General features: G+C 40.1%; 1 protein-coding gene across 1 annotated transcript; it reads left to right on the top strand.

Annotated features, from left to right (window-relative positions):
- The first annotated feature begins 357 nt into the window (after positions 1–357).
- On the top strand, positions 358–17,109 carry LOC106507243 (uncharacterized). Its single transcript, XM_084997471.1, has 5 exons — positions 358–463; positions 567–907; positions 6,634–6,708; positions 7,438–7,593; positions 15,826–17,109. The coding sequence occupies exons 1-4, from the start codon at positions 358–360 to the stop codon at positions 7,552–7,554; spliced, it is 639 nt and encodes a 212-aa protein (XP_084853597.1). The 3' UTR covers positions 7,555–7,593; positions 15,826–17,109.
- The last annotated feature ends 10,836 nt before the right edge of the window (positions 17,110–27,945 follow it).

The raw sequence follows: 27,945 nt of genomic DNA, 5'->3' as shown, positions 1-27,945 counted from the left end.
AGCCTAGCAGGTTCGGTGGGTCGCCCGGGTCGTTAACTCCCAGACCCGTTAGAACCGGTCGGGGGAGGAATGTGCTGCCCGATCCTGATTGGCGGCCGGAAAAGGGTTTGAAAAATGGCGGGCCTGGCGCTGACTGGCTGTGGCAGGAGGCGGGGGGCGTGGTTGGCCCGCCGGGGAAGCCCCGCCAGATTTAAAAATACTGAGTCTCAAAGCGCGGGGTCTACTCTACCCAGCCGGCACCGCTCGGTTAGCTGACGCTGAGGTAGCCGGGGAGGTGCGTCCCGTCGGTCCCCCGCCCCAGAGCGGCCGCAGTCCCGGCTCCCGGAGTGGTGGTCCCTGCCCCGTCCAGAGAATAACATGGGGAGGCCGAGGAGCCTGCGCTGCGGCGGACGACCAGCCCCGCCGGCGGTCGCTGAGGCTGGGGTAGGACCGGAGGAAGACAGGTGGCGAGACCCTGGGAGGGGTGGGGGAGCCGTTCCCGCCCCCAAGGGGGCCAATCGCCCGTGGAGTCCACACTTGGCCCCTCATTCCCCACTTTGTCTCGGCGTCTAGCCGGGGGTGAGCAGGGCGGGGCCGGGAGGGGTGGGAAGCATCCCCCTGGCTCCACCCCTCCATCCGGGCCGGATCCTGGGCGGTGACCCTCGGGCTGGGCTATCCCTCCCATCCCCACCCGGTTGCTGCCCCGACTCCGATCCCTGCGACATCCTCCATTCCTCGCCGCCTTAGGCCGTTTCGCTGTCCCCGCGATGGTCACTGTTTTGTCTCTGCCACGCGGTCGTTTTTAAAACCTTTTCCGTGTCGGAGATCCCTCGGAGACACCCGGGAAGGCCTTGAAAGCTGCCCGCCCTCTGAAGCATTTACGCGCCAAACTGCGGCCGCGGCGCTTCACAGACTCCTCCCCGCCCAGGTTAAGAACCTTCCTTTCTGCGTCTGGTGAGAGCGCGGCCCAGCGACCTTAACTTTTCGCTTCAAAGCTCACAAGCCGCCTTTCCCGGGGTAGGACCATGGTGACTGACATGCTATTTCTGTGTTGCATTTAGTTTTGAGGCTTATTTTTTCTGTTGGCCCGTTTGTTAAGAAACAGTTGGTTTCAACAGATTTTAAATATTCTCTCTTTCCTCCGTAAATTCGCTGGCATTTGTTAAACTGTGTGCTCCTATTTGGTTTGTATACAGTCCTCATGCTCAGCAGAACCTCAGTTCCAGCAGCTGTTTATCTAGATTTACTGATAAAAACTAGGTTTTTGAAAACGGAAATGGATGTTAGTTGCACGACGTGGTGCGTGTACCTAATACCACTGAATTTAAAAGTAAATTGGAAAATAATGCGTTAGTGATCTCTATTGCTATTTGAATAATATGGTATGGTTTATTTTTTCAACTTGGATTTCTCTGTGCTTTTATAGCACAATTGTAACTGATTTTATATGAGAATAGGGTCAATGCACATGTAATTAGATAAGGTGAGATCATACCTGGGTGAGCCCCTAATCCAATATGATTGATTTCCTCGTAAAAACTGTGGGTTTGGCCACAGAGACAGACATGATATGAAAAGACAAGGGGAGAAGATGGCCATCTACCAGCTAGGGAGAAAGGCCTGGAATAGATCCTTCTCTTAACAACCTACAGAAGGAGCCAACCCCTCTGATACCAATTTCCATTCTTTATCTCATCACAGCAGAGAACAGGAAGACATTTCTATAATCTACTTTTATCCTCCATTCCAAGACTTCATTTTCCTTCCGTACTTCCCTAAAAGTAACATTGACATGTACAATGAAGTCATAAATGAAATTTCATATGTTCTAAAATAAATTTTCCAAATTTACTTTTTTTAGAATACAGCATCTTCTTAAAAGATGATACAGAGAAAAGAATTTGTGCTTTTCATTAAAAAAATGTGTGAATTAAAATACAAGGGCTGAGATTTTGAATAATACACATAACATCTCTAGGCTTTCTATTGATTTAAAATGATGTTTGTGGATAATCTCTAAGTTGTATGATTCTGTAACTGTGAATATGTGATCATGATGTGAAGAAATATCTTAATTTTTGCAGTTGTTAGGTGGTCAAAAGATTATAATTAAAATTTAAATGATAAATAACTTGTTTCTAGGAATTCCTTTGGTTATAAGCACCAGTAAGTGTGAGCCTAATTATTTCAGAACAGTATTTGATGTAATAAACTCAAATTTAATAAACTACATAGAATAAAACTTACATTATATATTATTGCTCAGTCATTAGTTTTCTAGTAAAATGATCTCACCAGGGGTTTTCCCCCTAGATGATACAAGTATATCACTTTATTTGCCAAACTTTGCCTGAGTTCAGCATCTCACAAAACATAACAACATAAATATTTAGGAATAAATGTGAGCTAAGATCAAAGCTGTTTCCAAAATAGGTTGCCTATCCTATAAGTATAAAAAGCTTTTCTGTTGGTAAGCTGGAATTTATCTACAGCAATGTCAACCTGGCAGAATTGTTTAGAAATGATCTGGGTTCTGCTACCATTTGTTCAGTCATTTATCCTAAAAAATTTGTGTTTTTCATAATCTAATCAAGTCAGACTGGGAAAATCTCAAAGGAAAGAAAATATAGTTTTGTAACCGCCCCTCACGTATACAAAGCAGTAAATAAGTTCTCAATCAGTATTACTATTTATTGATTAACTCATATAGTTAGCAAAAATCAAGTATGCTTTTCATAAGGTAAGTTGTATATAAAATAATTATTCTCTTACGTTGCATAGTTAATGTAAAAAACTGAACACCATTAATTACTCTGCACACATCTTAGTTTCTGAAAGATGAATCTTATATTGGAGTTTAATATTTTCAAGTTGTTTTAAAGGTAGTGAGAGAAGGGTAAGCATCTAAAGTGTTGTCACATGGGCACATCCACTTGTGAGGAGACCACTGGTTCTGAGGCTTAACTGTACTCTTCAGAGAGTCAACTTAGTGGTGTAGCTCAACAGTGAATTTTTGAAGAAATGAAAATGCATGTTAAGAAAAAACAAAAACCTCTTGTTCTATTGCTAGCATTTTCAATGAAAAATGATACTACTGTTATGTACTGTTATTATTTTTTGTCTTTTTAGGGCCGCACCTGAGACATATGGAAGTTCCCAAGTAAGGGGTCGAACTGGGGAGTTGCAGCTGCTGGCCTACACCACAGCCACAGCAACGCCAGACCCTAAACCCACTGAGTGGGGCCAGGGATTGAACCCACGTCCTCATGGACACTAGTTGGGTTCATTACTGCTGAGCCACAATGGGAACTCCAAAAAATCACTTATTTTTGTGAATCATTATGAATTAGATGTCCACCGGAAGAAACACAAATGAATCTTCCACAGTCTTTCAGGGTTAAGGAGACAGAGACCACCAAGACTTCAGTCAAAAGCCCACATGACAATGTCTGAGGAACAGAAGTGAGCCAGATGTGAACTGGGCCTTATTAAGACTTTACAACACATCCTGGATATGTACCAGCTCAGTCCCTCATGGACTAAGATAATCAACCCTTTATCCTTCTACCTATTAGAGGGGTTTGTTCTGCCTAATACAGGAAAGATCATCTGGAACACATCCTAGTAATAAAAAATGTGAAAATTTAAGACAGAAATGTCTTAGGAACCAGAGGAAAAAGACAGTAGATTTTAAAAAGCAACAATAATTCTGAATGCTGACTTTTCAACAGAACTATGAAATCCAGAAGACCATAAAATGACATCTTTAAATTACTAAAGGAAAAAGAAGACTACTCACTTTAAGTTCTATATCCAGGGAAAAAGCTTTCAAGAATTAAGGCAAAATAAAGACGTTTTCAGACAAAATAAGCTGAGAATTTATTGCCTGCAGTCCTCCTTAAGGAAAATGATCCTAAATCCTCAGGAGGAGGAAAAGAACACAGGCAAGAGAAATTATGTAAATTTTTAAAGTATTATTTGTTTAAAACAAAGTGTCATGTGGGTTTTTATAACACAAGGAAGTAGACCAACGAGATAGGAAAAACAAATGGAGTTCAATTCTGAGGGTCTTTTGTTCAGAAAATAATAAAAGTAATAATTTGTGTTAAGCTGTAATATGCCTGGCATGCTGTACTTTGGGGTGCTAGTTACATATGTATGTGTGTGTATATATATATATGCAAAAATTATCTTCCTATATATAGAATCCCAGGTCTTAAATAAGTCTGTACTAAAAAGCCAATGACTAATGGCTACTAAGCATATCAAAATATGTTTAACACTAGTAATCATTAGGGAAGTACAAATTAAAACCACAGTAAGATACCACTATACATGGCTGTAATTAAAAAGACAGAAAATAGCAAGTGTTGGTGAAAATGTGGAAAAATTGGAACAATCCTCTATCACCAGTGGGAACATAAAATAGTATGGTCATTACAGAAAACAGTTTGGCGGTCTCGCAAGATTTAAGCACATATTTACCAAGCAGGCCCACTTGTGGGACCTACCCACAAGAAAGGAAAACCGTGTCCACAAAAATAACTTGTATGTGAATGTTTATAGCAGCTTTACTTGTAATAGCCAAAAACCAGAAATAATCCCAGTGTCCACTAACTGATGACTGAATAAACAAAAATGTTTATCCATACACTGGAATACTATTTATCAATAAACAGGAATTGAGGGGAAAAAGGAATAAACATTGCTAGAAGCTATAACATGAATGAACCCTTAAAAACATTATGCTAAGTCAAGCCAGACACAGAAGACAACAGATTGTATGATTCCATCGATGATGAAATTTCTGGAAAAAGCAAATATATGTACAGACACATAAAGCAGAAGAGTAGTTGCCCTGGGGCTGGACGTGGGAACTGGGCTGATAGCACAAAGACACTATCTTTGTGAAAACAACTTTTTAAGGTGATGGAAATGTTCTGAAACTGGATTATGGTGATGGTTGCACAACTGCATAAATTATCTAAAAATCATTAAACTGTACACTTACAATGAGTAAATTTATGATACGTAAATTATACCTCAGTATTGTTTTTTTTTTTAAGGCCAGTGACTTATTTTTCTACTTGCAGAGCACTGAATTCAGACTAGTCAAGAACAGTTTAAACTTTAACAGTGAGAGCCACCGAGTACAGTGTGAAAATAGAGGGATCATTTAGGAGGAAGTGAATACTATTCTGTTTTAGAAAATAGTAATTAAGAGAGCAGCTATTGAATTGCATAATAGCATTTTTAATTTAGCCCATGTTTAGCTGAGTATTGCTTTCATACAATAGGAAAATAAAATAATTTTTGTCCATTTTTTGTAGGTGTTTGTTAATTCTATGCTGATCTTATATCTAGCCAATGAAATTTTAAGTTTGGTAATGACTAAAAATTGTAAGTTCTGGTGTAAATACTCATAAAGGTGACATATTTCAACTTTACCCCCAAATAATTCTGTTGTTATACTTAGTGATGGTATTTAACAGTATGTTTGCAAACAATGACATTTTCAGATGTACTTTTTTTTTTTTTTTTTTTTTTGTCTTTTTGTCTTTTTGCCATTTCTTGGGCGGCTCCCGTGGCATATGGAGGTTCCCAGGCTAGGGATCCAAACAGAGCTGCATCCGCTGGCCTATGCCAGCGCCACAGAAATGCTGGATCCGAGCTGCATCTGCTACCTACACCACAGCTCAGGGCAACGCCCGATCCTTAACCCACTGAGCAAGGGCAGGGATCGAACCGGCAACCTCATGGTTCCTAGTCAGATTCGTTAACCACTGCGCCATGACAGGAACTCCTGCGTTTTTTAGTCTAATTAGAAATCTAGACTAAATTTAGATGCATATTTTTAAAAGTACATCTGAAGGAGTTCCTGTCGTGGCACAGTGGTTAACGAATCCGACTAGGAACCATGAGGTTGCGGGTTCGATCCCTGGCCTTGCTCAGTGGGTTAAGGATGCGGTGTTGCCGTGAGCTGAGGTGTAGGTCGCAGACTCGGCTCGGATCCCATGTTACTGTGGCTCTGGCGTAGGCTGGTGGCTACAGCTCCAATTGGACGCCTAGCCTGGGAACCTCCATATGCCACGAGAGCCGCCCAAGAAATGGCAAAAAGACAAAAAAAAAAAAAAATGTACTATGCATAGTTGAAGATTGGACTAATCAATAATAATAATAAAGAATTTATTCTGTGCCTCATAGGACACCTGCAAGTTAAGAGGATAGTAAAAATTGAAGTGATCTTACTTTGTGGAAAACTGTAATTTTAGGAATTTCTGTAACCAGTTCTCTGGACAATGACCCCACCTTTGAACAGACACAGCGGTATTCTGTCTGTTCAGTAACCTCTGTGCCTATCACATTCCCTCGTTTTTTTGTTTTCGTTGCGGGGGGAGGGCAGAGGTGGGTGGTCTCAAGGATCTTGGAAATGGAGTGCGTGTAACCTAGATTCCGAATCTGCTCTCCCTGCTGAGTAGGAAATTGAAAGCAAGTCTATTCTCAAAATAAAAAGCAGAAGTCAAATAACTTGATACAAATGTAAAATAGCCTTAAGATGGATAAGATTTAACCAAAAGAATCTGAATTTCTCAATCCTTTCTCCTATACAAGGTCCCTGGCATCTTATTTTCAAGAGTCTGAATTCACTTTCAGGTTCCAATGCCAGTCTTCCAGTGCCAGTGCTGCTTCCCAGCCCACACATCCCTCTCACCACTGCTGCATCCTAAGGTACAATTGCTTCATAAATCTTTAAACTCACGGGCCTCTAAAAGGTCTGTATTATGTCTAAAGTAAGTGAGAGAAAAAGACACTGAAAACATGCATGCTAATTTATGACAGAAGAGATGAATGAGCAAAGGAGGAGATGGAGCATACAGGTAGGGAGGTGATAGTAACAAGCAATAACGATAAGGGAGGATCATGGGGCAGGTTGCACAAAGTGACAGGTGTATGCAGAGGGCGTTAGATTTCATAAAATTTATGGCTAATGCCATATGTATTTAACAACAGAATACAATAGCCAATATCACTTAACAAACTATAGCGTCTGCTTTGTGCCAGCCACTGTTCTAAGTGCTCTAAAATTATTTCATCCCCCTAGTAATGCCAGTGAGATGGAAATACTACTGTTATCTTCATTTTACAGAGGAGGTCACAGGCAAAGACTGTTACTTGCTTGAGGTCACAGTATCCAGTCAGTATCCAATCAGAAAAAGAAAAACCACTTTGGGTGTTTCAGAGGGAATGTTATTACCTCTATTACTGAGGCAATCCTTACAGAAGGGGCTGGAGGAGCAAAAAGAGTATTGCTGTCCAGAGGGTAGCAAGAAAACTCAGCAACACTGCCCTGGGGAAACAAAAGGGAAAGTAGTGTTATCCCAAACCCACAAATGTGTGCTTCTGAGGTTTGGAGAACTTAACTGTTGCATTATTAGAACTCTGCTGGCTCCTTTGCAGGAAGTCAGCAACCTTCAGGGGGTACTTGTTCCTAGAGCCAGAGTAGAGGAGGGTGGCGCTTCCAAGGCTGTGGGCATCCAAAGAAAGAGTGCTGTCCATCCTCCTCCTGCCTACTGATCTCCCATCAGCAGAACCCCACTGGAGACCTACTGGCAGGTGAGTCTGGGTGTGTCTTTTAGGGTTCCAGAATCCTGGCAACCCTGAGGAGAGAGTAGAAGGAGGAGAAAGGAGCTGAGAGACAGCAGACCAATAACCAGTACAAACAACTAGCAGGTGGCAAAGCTTAAATCTCAAGCAGCCGGTTCCCGAGTCTGTGCGTGCACTACTACACTGTGCTGTGGCACCCAGGATATAGTAACAAGAGTATTTCACGCATTTTAAAATTCATGTCTGATTGTAAATGTCCATTGACAGCAAGGAAACTGTAGGACTTGTATTCGTTAAATACTCCACAAGTTTTTAGCAAGTTCTTATTTTGTGCCAGGCACTGTTTTACTGGAAATACAGTGATAGGGAGGGAAAAGAACTGAAAAGGGGGAAGAGTGTTCCTTTCTCCTTATTTCGGATTGAACAAAATTCCCTGGGAAGGATTCCAACTGACTTGGCTCGAATCACGTGTCCACCCACTGAACCAAGCCGCCTAGCTGAGGGGTGGTGTTGGGGAAATAACCTAGGGGAAATGCCCACTATATCCCCAGACGAGGATTTGAGTTTAGGTAGTTTATCTAGAGGATTCAGGAAACACCTGTAGGAGATGGGGAAGTGAAACAAAGAAGGGAAGGCAGTAAATAAAGGGCTGCTTATCAAGCTAGCTACCACTGGTAATGCCTGAAGCATGATCCCATAGGAAAGCTTTGGGAAATGGTATGAAGCACACACCTCAAAGTTACCTACCTGCAGGGCAAGAGAGCTGGGGTATCTATACCACAAATCCTGTTGGTCATTGGGTAAGAGCTGCTGAGATGCGTGCCCAAACATTCTCAGGCATTTCCAAACTGTCCTGACCATGGGGACAGGGCTGCTTTCCATTCTTGGTAGAAAGTCCTGGGCTGAAGATGCAAATACGGCAGCTGGAAGGCTGCCTGAGGAATTGAAGTGGTCAAGGTCAGAGAGTTAAAAGCAGATCTGCAGGGTCTACCGCACTTAATTTCTTCATCAGATAAACATTTCCTCTACACGAGTTGTTATGATTTCAAAGGAAATAATGCCTATGAAAAAGTTTTATGAAGTAGAAAGTATAATACAGAAAATTAGTGTTTAGAAGTTTCTTGAAGGTAAGGAATGTGTATCATGTTGTATGTGTCTCCTAGAACCTATGGCTATTCATATGCCATAGGCTCAAATATTTATTGAATGAATTTGTCATTTAATACCTGAACATATTGCTTTTAGGTTTACAAAAGGTGGGATTATTTTTAAACTATCATTTAGATCAGTAACTCATTTCTGCTAACATCTGAAAGAATTTTTCATGTTTCAAGAATTTTAAGTAATGTGGTCTTATTCTATTTCTCCTTCTATTACTCTAAATCTAGACCATTGCAGGAGTTCCCGTCGTGGCGCAGTGGTTAACAAATCCGACTAGGAACCATGAGGTTGCAGGTTCGGTCCCTGCCCTTGCTCAGTGGGTTAATGATCCGGCGTTGCCGTGAGCTGTGGTGTAGGTTGCAGACGCGGCTCGGATCCCATGTTGCTGTGGCTCTGGCGTAGGCTGGCAGCTACAGCTCTGATTGCACTCCTAGCCTGGGAACCTCCATATGCCGCGGGAGCGGCCCAAAGAAATAGCAAAAAGACAATAAATAAATAAATAAATAAATCTAGATCATTGCAGATAACTCTATCAATCACCGACCCAATAACCATTCTCCCTTTCCTTCTTATATGAAAAATACCTTGATTATAAATAGGGTATTGATAGATTGCTGCTGGTTCAAGTTAATCATGAGAATGCTACTCTGAATAGCATGAAGGGAAGTCGGCAAAATCACAGGTGCCAGCCCTGACACTCATGAAATATCACCAGTAGACATCTTCCTTCAGCCTTCTTATTTCGTCAGAAAAATAAACACCCAAGAAGATCCGCTCTCACACTTGTACTCAGTCATGTATTGGAGATCTTGGCCAATGTAACAAAGCATTCCCTTCTTCTCCCCACAAAAGTAAAAGAACTGGAAAGAGAAACAAATGTAATCCGTAATGTATAATATAAATTAATTTTTTTTTTTTTTTTTTTTTTTTTTTTTTTTTTTTTTTTTGCTTTTGAGGGCTGCCCCTGCAGCACATGGAGGTTCCTGGCTAAGGGTCACATCAGAGCTATAGATGCCTACACCACAGCCATAGCAATATGGGATCTGAGTTGCATCTGTGATCTACACCACAGCTCATTGCAATGCTGGATCCTGTTACCCACTGAACGAGGCCAGGGATTGAACCTGCAACTTCATGACTCCTAGTCAGATTTGTTTCTGCTGCGCCACAATGGGAACACCAGTAAATTTTTTTTTTTTTCAAAAGAAAAGTTAGGTTTATTTAAGTGAGAAATACACCTCTCAAGGAGAAGCAGGCAGAGAGGCAAGTAGCTAGCTGCCCTGTGTTTCTTTTGGCACACTGGTTATAAGAGGCATCCAATTGTAAGGGTGGGATATTCACTGGGAAGCTGGGGTTTGGAGGTCATATTCCTTAATTTTCATCCCAGTTCCACGTTCCTGAAGGGAGGAAGAATTTTTGTCCTTATTTGGTTTTATTGGCAGTGTCATGGTGTTGGTGTATGATGGGTACTTCTTATCTGCATAACTAATTTTATTATAATGAGGGCATAGTGAGCAACAAGTTACATTCAGTCACTGGAGATTTGTATCCTTTCTTACCTTTCTTTGTCTGCCTCCAGGGCACTTATCACCCCAAAATGTGTGGTTTCTTATTGGTCTGGAGGTCCTGGCTTTTCTCTGTCCAACCATGGACACTGCTGTTTGCCATGTGCCATCTGGCCCCATTCCACCCTTCTCTGCTCATGCCTAACTATCTGCCTGATGTATAATATAAAGTAAAATTTTAAATATTATTTAAAAATCCAAAATTGATTTGTAGATTCAATGCAATCACAATATAATTCTCATCAGGTTTTAAAGAATTTGACAAGCTAATTCTAAAATGTATCTAGAAATGCAACAGGCCAAGAAAAGCTGATAATCTAGAATGAAGCTGGAAGACACACTACCATATATCAAGATTATTATAGAGTGGCAATATCTAAGCAGTACATTTTGGTTTGTTTGTTTGTTTGCCTCACCCATGGCTGTGGAAGTTCCTGGGCCAGGGGTCAAACCCATGCCACAGCAGTGACCCAAACCATAGATGGGAAGGTTTTAGATATGCCTGTCCGCACTATCTAACCAGACTTGGCAGTGACAATTTAAAGCCAGACAATGCCAGATCCTTAACCTGCTAAGCCATTGTGTATATATACACATTTTTTTTTTTTTTTTTTTTTTTGTCTACCTTCAGGGCCAAAAGAGGAGACTCTTCAGTACTAACCTCTTGGATTCATGTGGCTTTTTCACAGGCTTTTAAATCTTTTTTTGTATTTTTGTTTGTTTGTTTTGTCTTTTTTGCTATTTCTTTGGGCCACTCCCGCGGCATATGGAGGTTCCCAGGCTAGGGGTCGAATCGGAGCTGTAGCCACCGGCCTACGCCAGAGCCACAGCAACACGGGATCCGAGCCGCGTCTGCAACCTACACCACAGCTCACGGCAACGCCGGATCGTTAACCCACTGAACAAGGGCAGGGACCGAACCCGCAACCTCATGGTTCCTAGTCAGATTCGTTAACCACTGCGCCATGACGGGAACTCCTTTTTTTGTATTTTTAATCAAAGTGTAGTTGATTTACAATGCTGTGCCAATCTCTGCTGTACAGGAAAGTGATCCAGTCACACATATACACACTTTTTTTTTCATATTACCTTCCATCATAGTCTATGCTAAGAAACTGGACACAGTTCTCTCTGTTATACAGTAGGACCTCATTGCCTATCCATTCTAAATATAATAGTTTGCATCTACTATCCCCCAACTCCCAGTCCATTCCACTCTCTCCTCTTCCCCCCTCTTCTCCCCTCCACCACCACAAGTCCATTCTCCAAATCTGTAAGTCTGAGAAACTTAATTATCTTGTGTGAAAAAAAGGATTTACTGTGTTCTATTAGGTTGTTAGAATAGAATGATGCTGAGAGAGGAGGAATGGAGCTGACCACAGCCCCAACTCACCCAAGGAATCCACATTTAGACAGAAGTTTCTTTCTCCATCTCTCATCTGGTGATCTTCTATAGAGCAGATTCCTCTGCTGCCCCAATGGTGGAGACATGACTACCCACACAGCCAAAGCTTTACCTTTTAGAACTCAGGCTTTCAAGGAGAGACTTGCTTACCATTCTCTGATCTCAAAATAATCTTAATTTTAAAATTAGTATGAACTTAACAATTATTAAATCAGAACTTAGAGACTGGGGTGCATACCAGTACAAAATTTCAATAGGCTGCAAAGGTGTGCTGAAATTCAATCAGTATAAATCAGATCATAGGTTCAGTTTCCCAAGTATGAAATGGGATACATGAGACAATTTATCAGTTTAAATATAAATCAAAAAGATGGTTTAATTAACTGCTAGTCAAAAAATGAAACCCAAAGAAAGCAATGTAAATACTTCCAAGCCTGTCTGAACACTATCTTTCTACAAATTGCTGCTTCACTGAATCCAAATAGTTGCAATGAAAGCACTTAAATCACAACATGACCTGGTTCCCTGCCCACAGTTAAGGGGTCCAGGAGTATACATGTGACTCAAGAATAATAATCCATTTCTGAGTTCTGATTTAATAATTATTAAGTTCACAGGCTCTTAAACATTACTCACTACCTATTAGGCTAACTTTTAACTGTTTGATTCCATTTGTTTTAAACATGGCTTTATCTATCATACTGTAGCCAAACTGTATCACATATAGAACGGAAGAGGACTTATTAATAAGTACAATGAGAGTTCTTATCCTAAAGACTGCTATCTTTTTGTGTTAGAGAAACAGCTCAATGAAATTATTACAAATCTGGAGTTCCCGTCATGGCACAGTGGAAACGAATCTGACTAGGAACCATAAGGTTGCAGGTTCGATCCCTGGCCTCCCTCAGTGGGTTAAGGATTCGGCGTTGCTGTGAGCTGTGGTATAGGTCACAGATGTGGCTTGGATCTGGCATTGCTTTGGCTCTGGCGTAGGCCAGCAGCAACAGCTCTGATTGGACCCCTAGCCTGGGAACCTCCATATGCCGCAACTGCAGCCCTAAAAAGAAAAAAAGACAAAAAAAAAAAAAAAAAGAGAGAGAGAGAGAGAGAGAAAGAAAAAAGAAAAGAAAAATTATTACAAATCCAAAGATTAAAAATGCAATTTAAAAGATTGTGCTTGGAATAGTGTCTCTAGGAACACAAGTGTTCTTAGGAAGTCAAGGAGAAGCTAAGGTGGCTTGAAAAGTATGCTTCAGTCTTGTTTTCTGAACAGTAATAATAGTATAGAGACAAAATAAGGGAAAATAGGCTAATTGCACTGGAGAAAGGGATTTCCTTATGAGAATACCTAAACTTTTGGAGAGAGAGAGCTTCTGGGGGAACAAACTAGGAAGATGCGAAATGGAAAAATGAGATCTTGAAGTCCAGGATAAACAGATATAAAAGAGAAATGGAGATACAATTGGATCTAAATGTTCTTAAAGCTTTAAGAAATGGGGAAGCATCATCATTGTTATTAGATCAGAAAAATGATTGTGGCCTGAAGAAATCTAACAGAAGAAAGACAAGATCTCAAGGGGGCAGACTAGAATGATTCCCCAAGAGGAATCAGGATCAGGGAACTACTGAGATGCAGTTTCTAAGGGATCCATGGGATCCTGTGGCTCTCTACCAGCCCCATTTTTCCGTCTTATTTATAAATTGAATGAAGACTCAGATGAGGAGTACTGGAACTATTTTCTTGGTTCCATCAAATTTCTAAGAGGATGGTTTCAGAGATAAAATGATTCCAGTGTTGTGCTTACAGGATGAATAGAGTGGATGGTATAAAAGAAAAGGATGACAGCTGCTGAAGAAGGAAATTAGCCTGTGTTAAACACAGATGCTTTCAACAGTGGGGTGTGTTCTGGGTGGCTCAGTTATGCAGATGTGTAGAGTACCAGGTGAGAAGTGGTATGGTAGAAAGAGGCAATAGACGAGGCAGGGGCCAACTTTTGAAGGGCTCAGATTTTATCCTGTATGTGAAGGGAAACAATGGGGTTGTTGGACGGGAGAAGCATTTCAAGCATAGGATGTAATGAGAGGAATAAACCAGATATAAGTGCACACGCTACTTCTAAGGACCTTGACTATTAAGGGAATGAGAGCACTTAGATAAATACCTAAAGGGCCTCTTGTATAGGGTGTTTGTTTTAACATGAAAGAAATTTGAGCAACTTGCAGGTTGTAGGAAAGGACTGAAGATGTTGGATGGAGGGGAAGATAAGTAATGGAATAAAAAACTTAGAGAGATGAGAGGTAATGAAACCTAGGGTACAAATGAAACGATTCTTCTCTCTAGCACCAAAGAGGCCAAGATTTGTGAGAACGCAGATTTGTTTTTGTTGGTAAGCACAACTAACAAATTTCTGAATGTTAGTATCAATTTTCCTATTAAATAGCAGGTCTTTGGGTGAAAATGAGGAGATAGATGGTGGAATGGGAGGTCAGACACATTTCAGTACTCTTGAGAATGACAGTTCAACACTTGCCAGGGATAGGCAGGAGGACCTGCGATGACACACTGTAGAGGAAGGCGGACACTAAGCCTGGGTTGAACCAGAGTTGAGTTTTGCCAAGCAGATAAGAAGGAAGTTTTTCAAGGGAATTGAAAATATTGAAAATGGCTAAAGGACAGAACCTAGGATATGAATAGAAAAGTGATTGAAGAATGTTAATTCCTCATTATAGTCATATCATAAAGGCACTGTTGCCAGGTATAGGAGTGACATTTTCTTTAGTTGGACTGAAATTGTGATTCTTAGGGACCAATGGCCAAAAAAGACAAAAGTACTTTATTTTGTCTTTTTCTTATCAGAACAGTATCTAATTAATTCACCCTCATTCTTTTTTAAACAGAAGAACAAGCCTTTTATGAACCAGGTATAGATTCCACATTAAAGGCAACACAGCATTAAGATAAATGTAGCAAGAACTATTTGTATTACAATCAAAAACTCACAGAAACAGGAATCCCCATCATGAATCCAACTAGTATCCATGAGGATGCGGGTTCAATCCCTAGCCTCGCTTAGTGGGTTGAGGATCCAGCATTGCCATGATCTGTGGCTTGGATCCTGAGTTGCTGTGGCTGTGGTGCAGGCTGGCAGCCGCAGCTCCAATTCAACCCCTAGCCTGGGAACGTCCATATGCCGCAGTGCAGCCCTAAAAAGCAAACAAAACAAACAAAACTCACAGAAACATACAAATAGTCCACATATTCTCTCATAGGAGTCTGTTGTGAACAAACACAAAATACACTCTGTTGGTAGGCATGACTTAAGAATCTCATTATATAATTTCCGGCAAAATTGCAAAAATTTCCAGCAAAGTTAAGGAAGCAGTCCGTAAGAGACCACCCTCACTTCTGACACCAGCTTCAGAGTTCAGGGACTGCTGCTAGGTTTGATAATATATTTGAAGGATGCAGAGAACTCACTTGAAAGCAGTTATACTCACAATTATGGTTTATTACAGTAAAGGGATAAGATTAAAATCAGCCAAAGGAATTGGTGCAGAGGTCAGAGTCCAGAAAAGTCCAGCATGCAGCTTCTAATTGTCCTTTCCCAGTGGAGTCATGGGCAGCATTACTTTCTGAGAAACAATGTGAATGATACACAGAATATTGCCAATTAGGAAAGCTTATCTGAGCCTCGGTTTCCAGAGTTTTTATTGGGGCTCAGTTATGTAGACCTGGGTGACAGGGCTCATGGCCGAGCTTTAGTCTCTAGCCCCTGAGGTAGAGAGGATATCATGTGGCCCAAGGCCCCCAGCTAAACAAAGCCATTCTTCCTAGAGATCACATCTCAGGACACAAGGGCAAAGACCAGACCAGTAAGTTTAATTCTTTACTGCACATCCCCAAAATGTCAAAATAATCAATTTTCTGATTACATTCTTATACAAAGTAGGCATTAATAATCCATGGTGTGGATCCCTGCTACCTGAGTCTTAAATGTATTTATTATTTCTTTGTGATTTAAATTCATAGCTAAGATTATTTCATTAGGTTTTTCAAATTCATGTTGAAATGTTGAGTTATAAATTAACCCTTTTATCCCCCCCCCCCAGCTTTTTTTAGGGCCGCTCTCGAATCAGAGCTACAGCTGCCAGCTTATATCACAGCTACAGCAACATAGGATCCAAGCTATGTCTGCGACCTACAATGCGGCTCACGGCAACGCGGGATCTCTAACCCACTGAGCAAAGCCAGGGATCAAAACTACATCCTCATGGGTACTAGTCAGATTCATTTCCACTACACCACAACAGGAACTCCCTACATTTGTTTTGTGGTAACAATTACCTGGTAAATTTCCATCTTCCAATAGAGTTGTGCTACTCTCTTTCACAGTTTTCTTACTGTATTTTTGAGTAGGTATTGTGCATATAACTTTCATGGTCCTCAAAATTAAATCCTCTGTTATTATTAGGAGGTGAAGAGAAGGACCCGGAGAGCTTTATAGAATTAGTTCTCATGGGCTCTTTCCTCCGTTGCTATAGCAAAAAAAAAAAAAAAAAAAAAAAAAGTATTTCCTTAAAATACAGCAACTCTGTGAAGTCATGCTTCCTGTGCCTCCAGGTACCTAACCAGGCTCTGAAAAGCTTCTACGTATAGTTCTCAACTTCCTGATTTATTCACACACTGCAGAGACCCAGGCTTTGCCTTACAAAATAATATGATCACTTTTAGAAAGTTATTACTGGTGGTTTCTAAGATCTACTATCTCTGATTAGGCACTTCGTATCTTTCTCTCTCTTTAGTGTTTAGACCCTAATCAATCTCAGTTCTTTCCCAGAATGTCCTCTTGAATTCCTACATAGATTTGCTGCACAGTGCTTATGGTCTCAGTTGCTGACTACAGCATTGACTGTAATTTTGGAGTGTTGGGGTTTTGTTAGTCAGCTGTTTGCTGAAAATTCATTTTCTGTGACCTTATTTTTTTTCTTCTTGTTGTTCTGGATAGATTTCAGGAGAAGGAATGAAAAGTTTCAGAACTTAACAGACTCCCATGTTCTCATAGAATGATGATATAATTTATTTTTCTCCCATGTTCTCAAAAGAAATGAAAAAATTCTCTGGAAGTACTATGATTATTGGCTTTAGATAATGAACGAGAATGTTCTAGTTATCACCAGCCTAATTCAAGCCAATTATATAGATTTTTCATACCTACTATAACATTAAGGCTATGTCTAGAAGATAATGTCACAAAGTAATTTAATGGAAAATCATTTAAGGCCTACAGTTCAGATAAATTAAGTTTTAAGCAAAAGAGGTTCTGAAAGAAGTAGAAGCAGCATTTTATTTTGATATGCTAAAAAATGAATTGCTAATAAAATGTTTCTCCTGAACCCAGGCAATTAGAGCATTATGTGGGAATGTTTGAGAGAATCTTATTGGATGTTATCATGATCCAGTGGGATTATGGATGAGGAGATGTCCCAAGAATTCTCTCTCTCTCTCTCTCTCTTTTTTTTTTTTTTTTTTTTTGTCTTTTTGTCCTCTTTAGGGCTGCACCCACAGCATATGGAGGTTCCCAGGCTAGGGGCTGAATCAGAGCTGTAGCAACCGGCCTACGCCACAGCAACACCAGATCCAAGCTGTGTCTTCAACCTACACCACGGCTCATGGCAATGCCAGATCCTTAACCCACTGAGCAAGGTCAGGGATCGAACCCACACCCTCAAGGTTCCTAATCAGATTCGTTTCTGCTGCACCATGACAGGGACTCCGTCCCAAGAATTCTGGTGTTGATCCTGTGGATTTAAAACTATGTTCAGCTTACTTTAGGAGATTAATACCATTCCATCTTGATAGCCACAAACAGTTTTGCATTTGTAGAGCAAGCTCCAGCACTACCTGGGAACTACATCTGCTTTTTGTATGCCTCACATTCTGGTGAGAGGAAAACTGTGGTGGAAGCAGCAGTGCTATGCTGGCTATGATGTTACACTCTGAACAGTATTAGAATGCAGATGTTGTTTTAATATAAACAATACTAGTCATAACCAGACAATTTAAGAAAGGAGGTGAGAGAAAAGCTGAGCATTTTTGGTAGTCCCTTGGGTCTAGGCTTGGAGTCTAATACATAATAAGGTCACCCTTAGTGAAACATCCCCCCACTCTGTGACAGAACCCCAAGAAACATAGTCTAAAAGTGAGGATATGGAATAGAATCACTGTTTGGCTCAGAAATCCTCAAGCATAGGTTCAGGGCTACTGGCACCCTTAGGGACCTGAAAGAAGGAAATGAAATTCCTCTCTGGAAGAACAGAACATGATCCAATGTTTCAAATTATTTCCAAAATTAATTTTTCAAATAAAATGAATATTTAAAAAAACAATGGTAATGGGATGAAAGAAGAATCAAAAATTAACCAGCACCAACAGAAACAGACTTAATAACAAACATAATCTTTAAACCACTATGCTTGTTGTGTTCATGGGAAAAGAACTGGAAACCATAAAAAGTGACATTTAAGATTTGAAAAATAACCAAACAGGAATGACAAAACTAGAAAATAGAATAACTAAAAGTCCAAAAACTATGGGTAAAGTTTAGAGCAGATTAGGCACATCTAAAGAGAATGAATCACTGGAAGATAGGTTAAAAGAAACATCCCAAATGAGGGAAGGGGAGACGAAATTAAAAGTAAAAATATTGAAGATAGAGCAGGAGACACGGAGTATAAAGTGGAATAGCCTAGGATATATCTAATTAGAGTCCCAGAAATAAATAAGGGAGTAAGAGCCCAGATGATATGTGAAGAGATAATGGCTGAAATTCTCTGAAAATTTATTAAAGATGTTAATCTATAATTTAAGAAGCTCAATGGAAGTACAAGTAGGATTTTAAAAAATAAAAGGCATTTTACTTTAAGTGATACTATAGAAAATCAAAGGCAGAGAAAAACTTTTAAGAGAAACCAGAAAAAAAAAAAAAAGAAAGACAGATAACTCTCAAAGAAACTTCGCATTTTCTGGAAAGAAAGCAAAGAAATATTAATACTGGACCAAAAAGGTAAAGATTCTTTAGGGTCAAAAGAATGGGAGAAAAGTGTATAGTTTCCAAACTACTGAGGGTGAAATGGAACTATAAAAAAAGAAAGGAAAAGAGAAGGGTAAAAAGAGCAGAGTAAGCACAACAATTACAAAACACAAAGGTGAAAGATTTATATATTTGGGTTTAAATATATTAAAAATAGTAGTAATTACATAACTATAAATAGACTAAATGCCCTAGTTAAAACACATATATTATCAGGCTAGATTAAAAAAGAAAACATAGAAAACCAAGTATTCCAGAATCGCATGTAAGACATCAAGATACAGAATGGCTGAAAATATATCATGCAAAAATGCTAAGTAAAAGACAGGTGAGGTAACTACATTGATAGCAACCAGACAAAATAGAATTTAAGGCTAAAATTTTTACAGAGATTAAGGTCAATACGGAATGTTAAAATCTTCAGTTCTGGGTTTATATAGCAGTTTTTAGTTTGTGTAAATAATAGGGTCTTAACATGTAAAACAAAAATTAACAGAACTAAAAAAGGGAAATCTACAAGCTAAATGGGATATTTTAACTTAGTAATTAACAGAACAAGAATACAAAACAAGTCTGTAAGGATACATAAAAGTGATTAGCCCATTTAATAGTGTCCAGTGGACACAAATAGAACACTGACCTAAGGGCAGAATATAAAGTGTTTTTAAGCACATACCGAATATTTTGAAGACAACCATATTCTTGGTTTAAAAGCAAACCACATTAAATTTTAGAGTATTTTGAGATACCGGACCACCTGTTTATGTTTGGAAATTACTAACTAACTAACCTGCATGAAAAATAATCATGAAGGAATTCAGATAATATTTTGCCAAGTGGGATGGAGGCAAAATAGTATTCATAGGGAAACGTAGCTTTTAATGCACATATTGGTAAAGAAATTAGTAAGAACAGTAAAATAAAGTAGAAGAAACTAAGAACACTGCAATAGAAAAAAATACCATAGGAACTATGAACTAAAATTAAAATCAGTCCTTTGAAAAGTCTAATGAAATTGATAAAACACCCTGGTGAAATAGATCAAGAGAGAAGACAAATAACTGATAACAAAAATGAAAAGGAAGACAGCACTTCAGCTCTTGTATACATGAAAAACATAAGGAAATATGAGCAAATGGAGTTCCCGTTGTGGCACGAATCCAACTAGGAACCATGCATGAGGTTGCAGGTTTGATCCCTGGCCTTGCTCAGTGGGTTAAGGATCCAGCGTTGCCATGAGCTGTGGTGTAGGTCACAGACATGGCTTGGATCTGGCATTGCTGTGCCTGTGGCGTAGGCTGGCAGCTGTAGCTCTGTTTAGACCCTTAGCCTGGGAACCTCCATATGCCATGGGTGCGGGCCCTCTGCCCCCCCCCCAAAGAAAATATTAGGAGCAAATGAATAGTATAAAGGTTTAGATGAAACAAAGAATTGGTATCAAAATTCCTAGTGGTGAAACATTAAAATTCTTTCTTTTGAGACTGGGAACACAACTAGAATGACTGCTGACAACTTCTTTTCAATATTATTCTGAGCCCTAGATGAGTAGTAGGGCAAGAAAGAAAAGTTTGTGAATTAGAAATGAAGGAAGAAAACTCAGTCTTTGCAAAGTACAGTTGACAGTCCAAATGAATATGCAGATAAATTACTATGAATAGGATTTTTTTTTTTTAAGGGCTGCACCTGAAGCATTTGGAAGTTCCCAGGCTAGGGGTCCAGTCAGAGCTACAGCTGCTGGCCTATACCACAGCCACAGTAATACAGGATCCTTAACCTGCTGAGTGAAGCCAGGGATTGAACCCGCATACCCATGGATCCTAGTCAGGTTCGATAACTGCTGAGCCACAAAGGGAACTCCATGAATAGGAAATTTTATGAATGGGAAAGTTTGCTGGATTTAAAAATTACTTTGAAAGACTCAGCTTAATTTCTATACACTGGCAATAAAAAGAAGAAAATGAAATATTAAAAAGACACCACTAACAGCATCAGAAATATAACGTACACGTAAATAAATCTCACAAGATATGCAAAATTTCTGCAAAATGACAAAAGTCTATTAAGAGACAGAAAATCGAAATGAATAGAAAACATATCATGTTTATGGATTAGAAAGCTCAATATTGTAAAGATGTCTGCCCTCTACCAGGTTAATGTATGCTTTCTATGAAAGGTCACCAAAAATATGCAAAAGTCTTTTTGTTGTTTTGTTTTTCTTTTTCTGGAACTTAAGCTGATTGATTTCATAATTTATAAGGAAATGAAGAGGACCAAGAATAACCAAGACTGTCTTGAAGAAATAAAAATAAGGTGGAAGTTTTATACTTCTAGGTTATCAGACTTTTATAAAGCTTTCTAATTAAGATAAAGTGGGATTTGCTCAAGGATAGACAAAAAGAATAATGGAAAGAATAGAGTTCAGAAGCAGACCTATGTATAAAAACTTGATTTATGACAAAGGTAATTCCATAGAAGAAGGAGATATGGATAGATTTTCCAGTGAATGCTGCTGTGTAGACAAATGGGTAGAATGAATATATATATATATCTTTTAATGTGGAGAAATATACCAATCTTTTCTTTTATGGCTGGTCATTTTTGTGACTTAATAGTTCCTTACTATCTAGTACCTTCAAAGTCATAAAGATACTCTTCTATATTATTTTCTGAAGGCTTCATTATATTGTTTTTTCCATTTAGGATTATGATTGATTTTTATGTATAGTGAGAGGTAGAGGTCCAAGGGTCATCTACCTCTCACTATACGCAAAAGTCAATCATGTCAATCATAATCCTAAATGGAAAAAACAATATAATGAAGCCTTCAGAAGATAATATAGAAGAGTATCTTTATGACTTTGAAGGTACTAGATAGTAAGGAACTATTAAGTCACAAAAATGACCAGCCATAAAAGAAAAGATTGGTATATTTTTCCACATTAAAAGACTTCAACCGGGAGTTCCCACTGTGGCTCAGAGGTAAACGAATCTGACTAGTATCCATGAGGATGTGGGTTCAATCCCTGGCCTTCCTTAGAGTGTTAAGGATCCGATGTTGCCGTGAGCTATGGTGTAGGTCATGGACATGGCTCAGATCCTGAGTTGCTGTGGCTGTGGTGCAGGCTGCCACCTACAGCTCCAATTCTACCCCTAGCCTGTGAACTTCCATATGCTGCACATGTGGCCCTAAAAAGCAAAAAAAAAAAAAAAAAAAAAAAAAAAAAAAAAGACATTAACCAAAAGTCTCCAGCACAGTTAAAAGGCAAGTGATTGAGTATGAAAAGATATTTGCAATACATAACTTTGAGAAAGGGCTCTTACTCAGAATATGTAAAGAACTACAAACCAATAGAAAAAGACAAACCCAACAAAAAAACAGCTGAAGACCTCAAAAGGAACCTCCAAAGAGGAATGCCAAAAAGCAACATATAACCTCATTAGTAATCAAAATATTCAATATAGGGAGTTTCCATCTTGGTGCAGCAGAAACAATCTGACTAGGAACCATGAGGTTGCAGGTTTGATCCCTACCCTTGCTCAGTGGGTTAAGGATCCAGCATTGCCATGAGCTGTGGTGTAGGTCACAGACATGGCTTGGATCTGGCATTGCTGTAGCTCTGGCGTAGGCCAGCAGCAACAGTTCCAATTAGACCCCTAGCCTGGAAACCTCCATATGCTGAGGGTGCGGCCCTAAAAAGACAAAAGACAAAAAAAAAAAAAAAAAATTCAATATATAATCACAATTAGACAACATACAAATGATTCTACCTATATAAAGTTCAAAAACAGGCAAAAAAACCAAAAATCTTTTTAAACTTAACAATTGTGGGTAAATTTATAAAGAAAAGGGAGGTAATGAATACCATAAGTCAGGATAGGATAGTTGTTGCTAGCAGAGAGAGGGGCTGTTATGGAGGAGCAGGGGGTCGCCTCTTGTCAATCAGGGCCAGTTGTGCAACTTGTGGGGCTCAGTCAGAAATCTTTTCTTTCTTCCCTGATCCTTGCCCCCCCCACCCATCTCCCTCCCTTCCTCTCTCTCTCTACCTCTCTCTCTCTCTCCCTGCCTTGGCATGGTATTTTCTAATTTGGTATTTAATGTTTCGCTAGACGGACCCTCTGACCGCGACCTGACCCCTGACTCAGCGTGGGGGTGGGGGGAGAGAGAGGGTCTGCCTACCCCAGAGGTGCTCAGTCCTTTGGCTCTGGTTCTCAGGCCAGAGCAGAGCTGAGAAGGACAGAGCCACTGGAACCCACAAATTCAAAACTACAAGGTTAAGAATTTCATGGTAGTGAGCACTGAACCACAATCAGAGTAGAGAGATTAAAGGGTTGGAGGGAGTGGGCTTCTGAGCCTGGGGCCCTGTGCCACCGTGCTGGTTGCATGCCCAGGAAGCTAGCCTTGTTGACAGTGTTCTATCTCTTGACCTGGGTAGCAGTTATATAGGTGTATATTTTACCAAAACTGCTTAAACTGGACATTTATGTTGTGTGCACTTTTTTGGTATGCTTGCTATATTTTAAGCTAGATTTTTTTTTCTAAAGCATGGTATAGAACGTGATCCTTAGCTGCAATAAAATAGAATTATTCATATATTGTGATGTACATACTGGTATATGCATATAATTTTTTTCTATACGGAAGCACCAGAAATCATTAACATTGGTTGCTTTATTTTTTATTTATTTATTCATTTTTTGCTTTTTTTAGGGCTGCACTGCAGCATACGGAGGTTCCCAGGTTAGGGGTCTAATCAGAGTTATAGCTGCCGGCCTATGCCCCAGCCACAGCAATGCCAGATCTGAGCCTCGTCTGTGACCTACACCACAGCTCATGGCAACGCCAGATCCTTAACCCTCTGAGCAAGGCCAGGGATCAAACCGGCAACCTCATGGTTCCTAGTCAGAATCGTTTCTGCTGCGCTACGACCGGAACACCAAATCGTTAGCATCAGTTGCTTTTATCTGCATGGATCTGGGGAGAAGAGGGGCAAGAGGCTTTTGTTTTTCATATTGAATCTTTTGTATTATTTGAACTTATAGTCATGTTCATGTTAGAATTATGGGCCAATTTGCATATTCTTATAAATAATTTAATTGCTTATTTTGCAATAAAACCAGAAAAATTCAATCATATTAAAAGCCTTAGAGGGAACAAAGGCAAGGGAAAATGCTTTTCTTTTGCTTTTTTTGGCCATGCTGACAGCATGTGATGTTCCCAGGCCAGGGATCAAACCCATGCCACAGCAGCAACCCAAGTTGCTGCAGTGACAACACTGGATCCTTAACCCACTGCACCACAAGAAAACTCCAGAACTTTTAACCCACAAGAGAACTCCAAAAAATGTTTTTTAAAGAGTATTTTGAATGCTTTCAGAAAACGAAGTCTCTGTTGATGTCAAAACACCCTTATGACTTAGGTTTCATAAATCTGTATTTCCATATTGTCTATTGTGAGGTGTATTTACCATGAAATAATAGATGTAAGGTTCAGAGTCCCTCACTTGGACAGTCCCTTTTAAAAGATCTGTCCCAAATTCTGCATTCATAATTCTTTTTTTTGCATTCATAATTCTATATATCTTTTCTCAAAGACCCCTCAGATTTTATAAACTTGAAGCTCACCAAAATCTGATTCCAGTCTTGACTGTGAGTTATACCTAAAGCAAGGAATTATGATCTGCCCTAAACATGAAAAATTGTAGAAATAAACAGTGAACCACGGTTGTTAAGAAAGTTTCTTTGTATGGACAATGGATTCACTGAAGAGATACTTTAAATCAGGGATGGAGAATTTACGTGTCATCTACCCCAGGAATATTTTCTATTTGCCAGAGGTGAATAATTTCCTCCTGTGTGCTAAGTCTAATTTTCCTCAAATTTTATTGGGGTATGCGTGTTACTCTGTCTGGGCTACTATAAAAAAATACTATAGACTGGGTGGTTTATAAACAAGAAGCTGGGAAGTCCAAGATCAAGGTACTGACAGATTCATGGATGGTGAGTGTCCACTTTCTGGTTGACAGACGGCCATGTTCTCACACAATTGGTGGAAGAAGTGAGGTTGCTCTCTAGAGCCTCTTTCTGAGGGCACTAATCCCATTCCTGAGGGCTCCACCTCATGGCCTAATAATCTCCCAAAGACCCTCTCTTCAAATATCATCACAATGGGGATTAAATTTCAACAAATGAATTTCGTAAGGTACAAACTTTTAGTCTATAGCAATATGTATTATGTGTTAAGCTACCTGTGTCTCCTATTAGATAGTGAACTCCAAAATGGCTAGGACTCTCCCCCAATTATTTTTGTATCCCCAGAGCCTGGAAAAGATCCCAGTATGCAATAAATATTTGATTGGATTTTTTTGGATCTTTTTAAAACAATGTATTGTATGTAAAGGAGGCATAGCCACAATTCATGACTTTAGTAAAATTCATATGAAATTGATATTTTACCATTACATACATACATGAACTGATTTGATCACATTTGTGGAATGTCATCAAACAGCTCACAGATTATAAACTTTTAAGGGCAAGAACCAAAGAATATTATAAATTCTTTAAAAATATATAAAAGTACAAGAAATATAAAAATCCAACATCCCAATTTCATGTTTGCTTTAGATCATTTTCTTTCTTTTTTGCTGCACCCACACCACAGCATTCTGATCCCAGGCCAGGCATCAAACCAGAGAGAGCCACAGCGCAACAATACTGGATACTTAAGCCACTGCGCCACTAGATTTTTTTTTTTTTTTTTTTTTTTAAGCAATACCTGTGGAATATGGAAGTTCCCAGTCTAGGGGTAGAAGTGGAGCTGCAGCTGCCGGCCTACACCACAGCAACGCCAGATCCAAGTCTCATCTGCAACCTATGCCACAGCTTGCAGCAACACTGGATCCTTAACCCTCTGAGCAAGGCCAGGGATCAAACCTGCATCCTCATGGATACTAGTTGGATTCTTAATCCCCCAGCCACAATGGGAACTCCCCTAGATTGCTTTTTAATAAATAAAAACTTACAAATAGAAACCACTTTTTAACCATTCCCAGATACTATCCATTGGCCTCTCTCCTAAAAGATGACCATCATCTTGAAGTTGGAGCATATCCATCCTGTCCATGTGTTCTCATTTCTACTATTTAAGAAAATATATCCATAAACAGTAGATAGTATTATTCTGCATTTTAATATTTTAAACCAGCAATATCTAATACAATGTGAGCCATATGTGTAGTTTTAAATGTTGTAACAGCTACATTTTGAAAAATAGAAACAGGTAAAATTTATTTTAATGTTATGTTTTATTTAACCCAGGATAGCCATTTTTAATCATTTGAACATGTAAGCAATATAAAAATTATAAGCTATTCAATATTCTTTTTTATTTTTTTTTTGGTCTTTTCTAGGGCCGCACTTGCGGCATATAGAGGTTCCCAGGCTAGGGGTCGAATCAGAGCTGTAGCCACCGGCCTATGCCAGAGTCACAGCAATATCAGATCTGAGCTAAGTTTGACCTACACCACAACCCACTGAGCAAGGCCAGGGATCAAACTCACAACTTCATGGTTCCTAGTGGGATTCATTAACCACTGCACCTCCACCGGAACTCCATCAATATACTTTTTTTAAAAAAACTTATGGTACTAAGTCTTTGAAATCCTGCTTCTAGTTTTCACTTACCACACATCTCAGTTGAGATGCTAAATTCAGATTTCACAAAATTTTTAAGAAAAAAAAGATTCTTATCCAAGTTGTTCCTATTTAATAATTCTCTGATTACTGAAATCAGTATTAAATATTTAAATGAGGTAAAATTAACAATTCAGTTTTTCATTCACAAAAAACACAAGTGCTCAATATACACATAAGGCAAGCGGACACCCTACTGGACAGTGCAGCTGGAAAAGCTAACACCACTCAGTATCTTTCTTTTACCCACTCCATTTATTTATTTTTTCTTCCTTTCTTTACCCTAGGACAGAAGTGCACAGATGGACTGGATGGCTTTGAATTTCAGTGCAGATGACACTTTACATTTTAAATAACCATCTATAAATAAGTTCACTCCGTAAATATAAAAGAACTTTCAAAAAACCTAATCGCTTTCTATTTTTGTTTAAACAATGTAATTGTTAAACAGGATATACATACTGACAAATAATGAAGCGGTGCAACCAGCAAAGGTGCAGCTTTCGTACCAGCCTCTCCCATCCCTCCACCCCGACCTCCACAGACACGCGTCCACACGCACGCATACACACGCGTGCTCACGGAAGATGCGGCCCCCCCCACCCCATGCCCTTGGGGCAGGGCGAGTGCCGGCAGCCTCAGGAACGGTTAGACCAGCTCCCGGTTCCCCGGAAAAGAAAGCTGCCCCGTTAAGTCCACACGTCAGCAGCTCCACCTCTGGAGGCAGCGGACAGAGTGCACGTCCCTCGCAGGGACAATGCGAGGATTTGGCAGCGGCCTCTAGCCAGGCATTAGCGATGCGGCCGAGCGCGCGGAGAGGCGGGGTCACGGGGGTCGGGACCAGCGTTCCCCACCTCAGGCAGGCGCCCTAATGGACAATTTGGGGCGTCAGTTGGTGGAGATGCCCTCCAGATCCCTTGGTGTTAGCTGCGGGACCTGGAGGGCCCGGAAAACGCCAGGGCGCCCATCTTCCTTGGTTTGGGTTTCCCACAAAAACGGTATCACGGCAAAAACTTTTACCAGTGATACGAAAACGGCCCCAAAACTTTTTCCCACAGGCTCACTTCCCTCCCCTCCCACCCACGGCCCCTACGTTTTGTGCTACGCCTCCGGAGTTGAGTGACCTCTTCCTCTAGAATGCCAGCTCTGCAAAATCCTGGGAGCTAAACACAGCCTAACTTCCCGGGACAGACCAGAAGCCAGAAAACACAGCAACCCCCAACCACAAGTCCTTGTTTTCCCTGTGCTTTACACACAAAAAAGCCGGCCCGCCTCCGCGCGATGTATGCTGGGGTGAGTAGTCTCCCTAAACCGCGAAGCACTGGGTCATATTGGAGCTCGGGTTAACTCCCGGAAGGGGAACTACAATTCCCGTGGTGCCCTGCGGCAGAGTGGACGGGTTCGGGCTGGGCGAGGGCACAAAGCGCTTGCGCAAGTCGAGGACTGA

Source organism: Sus scrofa, chromosome 14 (assembly GCF_054392235.1).
Source record: "Sus scrofa isolate SSC_HxYL_T2T_F1_AM1 chromosome 14, Sscrofa_HxYL_maternal_Yorkshire_Landrace_v2.0, whole genome shotgun sequence".
Taxonomy (NCBI): domain Eukaryota; kingdom Metazoa; phylum Chordata; class Mammalia; order Artiodactyla; family Suidae; genus Sus; species Sus scrofa.
This window is presented reverse-complemented; position numbering and strand designations above follow the sequence as displayed.